General features: G+C 35.9%; 1 protein-coding gene across 1 annotated transcript; it reads left to right on the top strand.

Moving 5' to 3' along the window:
- The first annotated feature begins 456 nt into the window (after positions 1-456).
- Positions 457-7,098, top strand: LOC136415096 (uncharacterized). Its single transcript, XM_066399505.1, has 17 exons — positions 457-708; positions 1,386-1,540; positions 1,602-1,727; positions 1,778-2,051; positions 2,107-2,288; positions 2,342-2,603; positions 2,659-2,837; positions 2,888-3,033; positions 3,115-3,402; positions 3,456-3,570; positions 3,627-3,859; positions 3,951-4,263; positions 4,315-4,571; positions 4,624-4,966; positions 5,054-5,185; positions 5,269-5,392; positions 5,731-7,098. Exons 1-17 carry the CDS (start codon positions 498-500, stop codon positions 6,054-6,056), a joined length of 3,666 nt encoding a protein of 1,221 aa, XP_066255602.1. The 5' UTR covers positions 457-497; the 3' UTR covers positions 6,057-7,098.
- The last annotated feature ends 2,376 nt before the right edge of the window (positions 7,099-9,474 follow it).

The raw sequence follows: 9,474 nt of genomic DNA, 5'->3' as shown, positions 1-9,474 counted from the left end.
AATAAATAACTCGAAATGGTTGGTTGGAATAGTAAACTAAATTTTTCCCATCAAACTGTCAACGTTATTTGACATTTGACACCTGGACGAAAATAAACCAAACAGGAAGTCACACATTCAAAAATATTTTAAATTTCCTTTGCAGTATTTCCCATTTTTAAGTTAGAAAATTAAAACGACATGTGAAACAATGGGCAGATATTGAAAGTAAATGTTCTGGTTCTTGTGCCTAGCTGGAGGTATGCACTTATCAGCAATCATTTCGCTTTAAAATCTGGGTTAAGGGGCTTGTCTTGAATTGCAAATCAATAATTTTATTTATATTTAGGACAAGTCCTAGAATTATCATTTTAATGGTATTGTCCACTCTAATTAATGAACTTCAACAACATCCCACCTCAATTGAGATTTTTGCTGGACACTCATTTCAAAACTTCATATATAGATTTCTTTTAGATTAAGGTGAATCAAAATAAAGGCACGTTTAACAAAGAATTATGGTACGAGTTATCTCAGTTCACCACTTTGCAACCCAAAATGTTCAAACAGTTGAACAACCTACAGCTTGCACTGTGGCCCCACCTGACCGGCTGTTACTTGCCCTGACCAGCAACTGTATTGAAGTACGAGACTTGAGGAATGACTCAGAAGTGCAATTTAGTTTTCCAACAGTTGATGAGGCCATTCAGATTGTACACTGTCTTAATGGTAAGTGGTACAGTGATATTTAAAGTAATTAGATAGGTGCAAACTATTGGCTATACCATATTTAATATCTCAAGAAAGAAATCATTACTAGCTACTAGATAAAGTTGTTCAGTTTGATTGATTAGAAAATAGATAGAACTGGTACCAGAAATTAGTATGAAGCTTTAGCGTATATCCATCATTAAAACCGAGCCCAATGCTAGATTTATATGAAAAAAAAATGTTAATTAAGATGTATGATATGTGTCAAATTAATAATCATTACTTAAATTAATCTAAAATTTCTGCTCTCAGCTCTATTATGCCCTGTGAAACAGTTATTTACTTTTCAAGTCCTGTAGGACACTTGGTACAATAGAATTTTTTTATAGAGAGGACGTCAGATGCCTATCTTGGAGAAACTATTAAAGAAAACTAACAATACTTAAAGAATTTATTTTCTAAATTGTCATTTTTAGACTGTAGCTTAATTTACTAAGGATTTATGTCCTGCGTCAATGTTTCTTGAAAATATGGCGAACGCGAAATTTGTTTACACTCTTTATTCAGACGCACTTGAACGCAATTTGATACATATTGACAACCGCTTGTTTCAAATGCGTTTCCTTTATATTTTATAAAAAGTTTTAATAGCTTTAAGAATGGACGAAATAAATAAAGAATATAAAATATTTTAGGGGATTATGTGGCATCTCTCGAAACGAAATACAACCGCCAAAATCGAGAAACGAATTTCGTCAGAGTTTATATTAACTGGGATAGTGTTGCCACCTTGCAGCAATCTAAAATGACTTCAAGTAATGTAAGTTTGGGGTCGTCGGAATGTGGCATGGTAATGACAATACTATGTGTATTAAGGAAGTTTTATTAAGAGAATTTGTGTTGGATTTGAGGTGCAACCTATGAGAGCTCGAATTGCTGGACGGGTCACCCCTACTACCAACCAATCGGAGTTAGGATCTCTGGAAATGATTGAAATTCCTGTTAGGAGGAATCCAAATGCTATTGCTTGTTGTCAGGTGGGATTGATGATCTTAGAAGGGGCTGTTTAGTAAATTGATAGTTATAGCTCTCAGGGAATTTAGCAATACTCTCAGACCACATAATAAACTTCCACAAATTTTATGTGCGTACGCACGACATCTCCAAGCTAAAATTCATAGATTTTGAGGAAATGCCCATTATAGTGGAGCTGGCTTTTGCCCCTTTCGATATTCAAATATGTGAAAATTACATTGCTGTCTTGGGAAGGGATTCTATGCACATGTTTCGAATACTGACAGGCACGGAGAGCAATCCTGCCTTGAAACGGGGTTCTACGGTGCAGGATTTTAGTTTCTTGTGTATGTATTGTTTATAATTGCTGCAATCAGATGATTTTGAAAGGTTTTTTATTAGACTCGAAAGATGAGCCAATTGACTTTAAACAACTTAAACAACAGGAGAAATTTAAAAGGCAGAAATTGACGGTTAATTTACCGAGTATTGTGAAAGAGAACAGTCTTATACACAAACACAGTCCCTTTACTTTTACTGACAAAGATCTACAAGCTGTTATAAAATCAAGCTCAACTATTGAAGTAAGTTTTTGGATTTTTAATTGAACTGCATTAGCACATTAATTTATCTTAAGAACAAAACTCAAAACTACCAGCTGCAAGACCTAATACAGCTCAAACTTGTTCCGATTTTAATCGAAAACAACCAGAAGCAAGTATCTGAAGAATTCAAAAGCATGGTTTTAAAACCTCAGTATATAGAAGAGAACTTAAATAGCACCCCTGAAGAGTCCGCCAGCACTGAATTGAGGAGTTCCTATCGCTCATATTTAAACAGCGTTGCCTGTATGGTTGCCACACAGCAAGAGGGGTATTTGCATTTGTTTTCAGACGCAGGTGAATTAGTGTTAAAGTTAAGGGTAAAAGGTTACTACTAATGTTATTTTTTCAGAAAGTATCTTCGATAAAGACAACTGTATAGCGGTTTACCCTTTTACTGCTCCAGTTTTTAGAATAATCATGGAAGATTATTTCCTTCATGCCCTCACAGAGACCGGATTGGAGTCGTATACTTTGAGAATCGGACATCAGCTGTGCAAGAGCTTAGATCATATGGATAGTAATCGGACTGTAAGTGAATTTTGATGAAGGAGTTTTTAGATAATTAGGTTCTTCGGTAGGCAATTCCTTCGATTGAAGATTCAATTTGTCTGGTGGGTTTACGGCCGTTTCTGGGAGTGGAAAAATTGCTCCTTGCGGATAGTTTTCTTCTTTTACTCGCTAATTCTGACAGCTCTCCTGCACATTCTGTGAGCTCCAGCGGAAGGTAATTACGATTCACACAAGAATAGATAGTTTGAAATATTTACATTTTAGAATTTCTTTGGGAAACTTGTCAATCTTTCAGCTCTACAGCAAATTTTCTGACCCTCTACAGCCTTGAACTACCTTCACCCAAAGTGGTCTTCAATGACATATCCATAGTGGCAAATGTTCATCGCTTTTCTTCAGCACAGACTTATTGTCACTTGGTGAGCGAAGCTCACATGATCTTGAGGATGGCTTTGATGCTCAAAAAATGGTCTATCGCAGATGATTCCAATGTGAAGTTGGTGTTAGAAAAGAGAGGTGTTAATGAGGATTTAGTGGAGACTTACAGGCTCTCCTGCGCGCTTCTAGGGGATCATTATATAATGTATGGAATTTATGCTTTGTTTCATTTAGAGTTTACACAGAGATCATTTTTAGGAATGCTACAGAAGACAATTATGTATTAGCAATTCCTTATTACAAGATGGCAGTTATCAGCCCTTCAGAAGTATTGAGTAGGGTAAAGAAGCTGCAAGAGCAAAGCAATACTCGTGTAATTAATATGTTATTGTACAGAAAGAAAAGTTATCTTATGGCTGTGCGTTTTAGTTTTCCAAAGGGTTTATGCACTACTTGAAGCATACGTTACTGGATATTAAAACTAGCTGCGATGCGGATAGGTATTTTGGCACGGGAAGCAAAAACAGCTTTTCAGAAGCTATGCTGAATTTACTGGAGAGTCAGGGATTCAGCGATTTGCCCAATTTAATTTTGAAGAGTCGGATTTTACGGGAATATTCCACCGATAAGCTGATCAACATTCTTTTAGAAAAGTGCTCTGAGTAGGTATCGTTACAACAAAAGGTTTGGTTTTCAGTTCCATTTTATTTAATTAGAATTTACTTGAAATTTCCAGTAATTCCTAATTTTTAGTGCTACAAACATCTCAGAAAAAAACCTGGCTCTCACTATACTTTACGTCCAGAAATGTAACAACCAAAAAGCCGAAGATCACCTTCGAACTATAACTAAAGAAAATCTTGTCGATCTTTTACTAGAGAATTGGGAGTTGCTCCTTGACACCACACATTTGCTTCACCCGAATGCTTTGAAGCCTCAAAAAGGCACTCTGAGCTTTTCGGATCTCACAGTTCTCCTAATTTCAATTTGTCCCGAAGTTTTACCTGAAATATTAGTAAATCTCATTATGGACAAAAAGGTTGTGGGGTTAAACAGAATGATTAAGGTCAGATAATCATTAAAAATTTTCGAGAAGCATTGTTAAAATGCGTTTTAGGTGTTTTTGGAGTATCTTCCTTCGAGCATTGGAAAAGACAGTAACTTGGCCAGCACAGTACTTCAAAACACTCTAGAACTATTCTTCATCCGTTATTTCTCTAAACCGGAAAACATGGACTTAGCAAAAGTCATCTACGAAAAGGGAGCCACAGAAGCCATGAAACTCCTCGTCCGCTCCTATTTGTCTCAATTGCAGCTGTTACAGCTGAAAAGGGAAGCCGAAATGGGGAAAATGCAAAAAGAGCAGGATAATAGGTAACTTCCTTGGTTTCTTAATAAATCAAAATCTTACCCTCCAAATGATCAGTTATTTACAACGATCGGAGTCTCTTGGCGACAGCCAAGACTTAGACGAAATCGAAAAGGACCGGGATCAAGAAAAGCTCCAGTACAATCGCATTTACAAGACGTACTTTAATGAGAACTCCAAGAAGTATAAAGGGGAATTTTTATTTTCGAATCTTCGACATGAATACCTGGACAAGATGCCTCCGTTTCAAGTGAATATAACTGCGAAGCTGTACGAGGCATGTGTGGAGAACTATGCGCCCAAACCAGAAATTGGAGAGAATCCTGAGGCTGATGAAGTGTTGAGGAGATTGCAGGCTTTGTTGTGTAGTAAGCTGGTGCCGAAGCAGGTGATCGCAGAGGTGAGTATTGGTCATTTCAATATTCACCCATGTTTCGACACAAACCCGTCGAAGCGTGGATTAATCATACATTAATCTCAATTTTAGGTAAACAGTTTTCTTGCCATAAACGAGAATTTGAGAGGATCCGACAGCCTGAAAACGTTGACTATAGGGACCAACGACGCTATCCTATTGCTGATTGATGTGTGCCCTCAGTGTTTGTTGCAATTTGCCAAGGTTATTACATTCATTTACATTTCATCTTCGATAATAATCTAATTGCTCATTTAATTAAAAACTAAAACTTTAACCGGTTTCAGGACCGACTTGTGAAAGCTGAGGAATGGAAATTTCTGGTAGCTACGGTTCAGCGGAGGATTTTAAAACTCTCTCAGAAGGAAGACTTGAAAAGAATATCTTTCTTTCCCAAAAAAATACTTCGAGGTAGGCTTCAGATGAAAATAGACATTAATTTCGAGTTCTATCAAATGTTCATGGTTCTTACGGACGAGTGAAGCAGTAACCGAATTAAGAACGTTCGATAGGCATCATTTCAAGTATATGATACCAAACAGAGCTATAGACTAGAAGTAATTAGTACATAGTTGCTTTCGAATCGAAGTGCATTCACAGTCCTTTTTACTTTAAATCATAGTAGAATTTTCATAATTTGGCTGTATGATATTTGAAAAGTGAAATGCGTAATTAAATTGAGCTGCCAATCTTTTATCTTAAAGCTGCTTTTTTGAGTAAACCAATGTTTTTTTTCTCAACCTTTGTAGACATTCTTACCCACGCAGCCGCTTCCTTCACCTTAGACCAGCTCAGATTGATATTCCCACAGCGTTTCAGTCAATCAAAATCCACCGACTTTGACAGTTGGCAAGACGATTCTTACACTTCAAGTGATGCTAAGAAAAGTCAAACCGACGCAGTCATCTTGCGGGAAGAGATCGAAATAAATAGCGACGACATTTCTGAGATCCTGAACGAAATTCAGAATTACGAACCCTACATTAGTATGTGTAAGAGTAATCAGCAGGCCAATGAGATCAATAAGATGTTGACTAACAAGGCGCAGCAGTTATTGAATACGTTGAGTTTGTAAAAACGAGTTTACAGTGAGCATTTGGTAAGGTTGGAGGTGATATGGAGGGAGGCTGTTACGGATTAATGGTTGCTGTGAGCTGTAGTAATTCCCCGATATAATGTAGCACCCATAGGAATTTGGTTGCACTATAAACCTTTTTTGGTTAGAATTATGCTTGTGAATAAATTGACCTTCAATAACTGTATGTTTACGCTCTTCATATCGTTCGGCTACACAGCCATTTTTTGTTTTGCTTTTACTCAGTATTCCTTTGAAGGGGTTTTATAGTGCGTAAATTCCAGTTGTGAAAACGGATTTATTAATTAATCAAGTCACGTTCTTCCTACACTAAAAAGCTATTTCAAATATGAATTTTTCTAAAGTTTTACGCAGGATGCTACATGATCCATACTGAAATTGAAGGCCTGCAATTAGCCCTCAAAGGCCTATTAGAGCCACCAGGACTTTTATTGTAACAAATCGATTTTCTGCGTTTATGAATCGGCTGCCGATAAGCAACATTAATGTTTATTTTAATGAGGGCCCTTTATATCATTTTTGCCTTAATAAACTGACAAAATTTATTGCAATTCGAGTGATATTAGAAAATGACCACGAATAATGTCGAAATAATTTAGATTTGGCATTAGTGTAGGTAGGACCTTAGTAAAGTCACCTAAGAAAAATTAATTATATTAAGAGTTTTAAACAATTTATATTTTAATTTATAGTAATACATTCCCAAAATAGATGTAATCAAAATTATTCGTAGGATTTTCGACCCTTTTGGGTTCTTTATGCATCAAAGCCCTTCGTTCTTTTGTAGTTTCCTTTCAATAGGGTTTTGCTTACTACATGTTTCCTCAAGATAGTTACAGTCAGATGCGAAGGTGTTTATTACAAATATGTCATTAAATGACATTTTTTTATGTCTTCATAAGTGTATCTCATCATTTCTTGCTTAAACGTGGAATAGTTAATTTATAGTATTCTTAAAATTTTATCTCTTCAATTAATTTTTGTAATCTTTCTAGTCTTTTGCAATTAAATATAATGTTTAAACCATTAATAATCTCGTCCCATTATTTAGCCAGTTGTGGAATGGAGGATCTCTACTGGGCTTATTTCAGAAGTCATCAAAAATACGAGGGCTATTTTTTTCAAGCTCCGGTGAACTAGCAAAAACAAATCTGATTAGCAAAACATGTTGTAAACATGTACATAAAAGGTACTTATGTACTCAAATTACTTTTCGACATAGTCGCCAAGGACAAGTTTTTCACTCATTTCCTTATTTTTGTTATTATCGCAGTTTACCGTTTGATGAATGAAGGCACGTCTCGCGCCAATACTTCAGTACTAAAGGGAGGCAAATAATACGGACCTTTTTACTATTTACAACGTTTTATTCCCGTTCTGAAAAATACAAATCATGTTTACAAAGTCAAATACGTACAAAAATATACAAGTGTTTTATCAACTAGTTAACACGTTTCAATATGAAAACTACAATCTCACATGTTTAAATTATAAATACATACAACAGTGAAAACACATACAAAACAATACATTACTATACAAGAAAAAATAACACATTTCTTTATTTACAGACAATGTACATTACACGCTTCGTGAAGTCTAAAAAGAAAATTTCAAAATCTTGTATCTATGAATATAAATTATCTACGTAGGTTTTCAACACGTACAAGAAAAAATTCTCAATATCCGCAATGCCACAATCCGATATTCCTATGTTAAATGCTAGAAATAAGCTGCAAAATAACAGCAGAGAAAAATTTCATTTTTAATTTTATCCATTGTCGTACAGCACCATCGTACGTATTAGCGGATGAGGGATGCATGCAAAGGAAACTTTAAAATTTCATTCTCATGCATCCATCATCCAATGATACGATTATTCAACGAATATCTGATTGGTCACGAGTCGTTTGATCGTTCGTCACAAGCCGTTTAACCGTTGGTTAAACGCTAAGCTGAACGTTTGACCAATGCTGTATCATTTCGAGCTGCATTATTTGACGTTTACTTTAACAAATTACTTAAAGTATTCATAGGATAATAATGATAGATTCCGATCGTTGGATGACGGATGCATGAAACCGAGGCTTTATGTTGCGGACAAGTATAAACAGTGATAGACATGACTATTGTATACACAGTAATCTGGCGGAGAGTAATTACTTATAGGGTGACTGTTAACTTATTCGTATAAACTGGAGAAAATATTGCCTGTAAGAAATATTAAAAAAACCTTTTTAGGATAAGGAATACAACAAGAATGCTAACAAGGAGTCGTCCTTATTTCGAATTTCAATCTTGGGAAACTTAATACGTCTATTTAATCCAAACACATACACATGTTCTAAAGGACCTAAAAAGGAATATCACGGACAACCTAAACCTAAAAAATGGCCAATAGGTCAAAAAAGGAGTGGCCTTGGAACCAGACTTTTCTTTGATGAATAGAGTGTCCCTCTGGGCATGACGTCGAAATTAGCGAGTGTTAAACTTGTATATACCGAAGCTATATTTACAAGCTAATTGGCGTCATTTCCTAGAGAACTTTTCACTCTCTAGAATGTCCAATTGGCCCTCTCCTGCTTTCGGGTAAGTTACGCGGCAGTGAGCCCTCTTGGTCGTCGGCGGCGTTAAGTACTGAATAGTAATAATCATAGGGTTATTATCTCTGCGATAAGTTAAAAAGAAACTATATTTGGCCAGCTTTTTTTCATTGACTCCATCACACATTAATCTTAAATAGTTGCAAACGCGAATCATTGAAGTGCCACCGTGTACCAATATGTATCAATATACTATGCACCCAAGAACAAACCTGAAGCCGAACCTGACGGCTATATTTATACTATATGGTGGGTTTTTTGAAGCGCAACATAATTTATGTGTAAATATTTTAGTTCCGTGTTAGACTCAATTCACTAGAAAATCCTAGAAAAATAATTTATCTTCCTCAAGTTTGTATTTTTTTCATACATCTCGTATTTAAGGAATTATTATCGTATTAAAAAAACGCACTCTGTAGGCCTACGTATGGATGGATAGAGGCAGTTAAATACCGTGAACAAGGCCTGTGCACGCTATTTGCATGCCTTCTGTGTTACGTTCTGCACATTCCGCCTTGTGCCATCTATATGGCAATCCAGTTTCTTAGAACCCGCGCTTATGGAATGCTCTTTTATCAGTCGTCGTGTTAGTCCGGACTCCTTTCGGACGGCAATTTTAGTCACTTCTTTGAAAAGTAAAAAGTGAACCAACTAACCACATATTACTTCACTAATTTTAAAATTTAATCTAGTCAGAAATTAGTAGAAATAGATTAGAAATGGTTAAGTTTAGAATAACCGTACTGCTTCTTCTTAGAGCTAGAATTTCCTAAGTCCCTGGTGGGTCAAAAAAA

The sequence above is a fragment of the Euwallacea similis genome, chromosome 19 (assembly GCF_039881205.1).
Source record: "Euwallacea similis isolate ESF13 chromosome 19, ESF131.1, whole genome shotgun sequence".
In the NCBI taxonomy this organism is placed as follows: domain Eukaryota; kingdom Metazoa; phylum Arthropoda; class Insecta; order Coleoptera; family Curculionidae; genus Euwallacea; species Euwallacea similis.
This window is presented reverse-complemented; position numbering and strand designations above follow the sequence as displayed.

Excerpts from the sequence above, each read along its gene's own strand:
- LOC136415096 (XM_066399505.1), top strand. The coding sequence starts at position 498 with ATGGTACGAGTTATCTCAGTTCACCACTTTGCAACCCAAAATGTTCAA. Across the intron at positions 2,289-2,341 it reads AATCAAGCTCAACTATTGAA|AACAAAACTCAAAACTACCA; the intron begins GTAAGTTTTTGG and ends ATTTATCTTAAG. Across the intron at positions 4,967-5,053 it reads CGAAGCAGGTGATCGCAGAG|GTAAACAGTTTTCTTGCCAT; the intron begins GTGAGTATTGGT and ends TCTCAATTTTAG.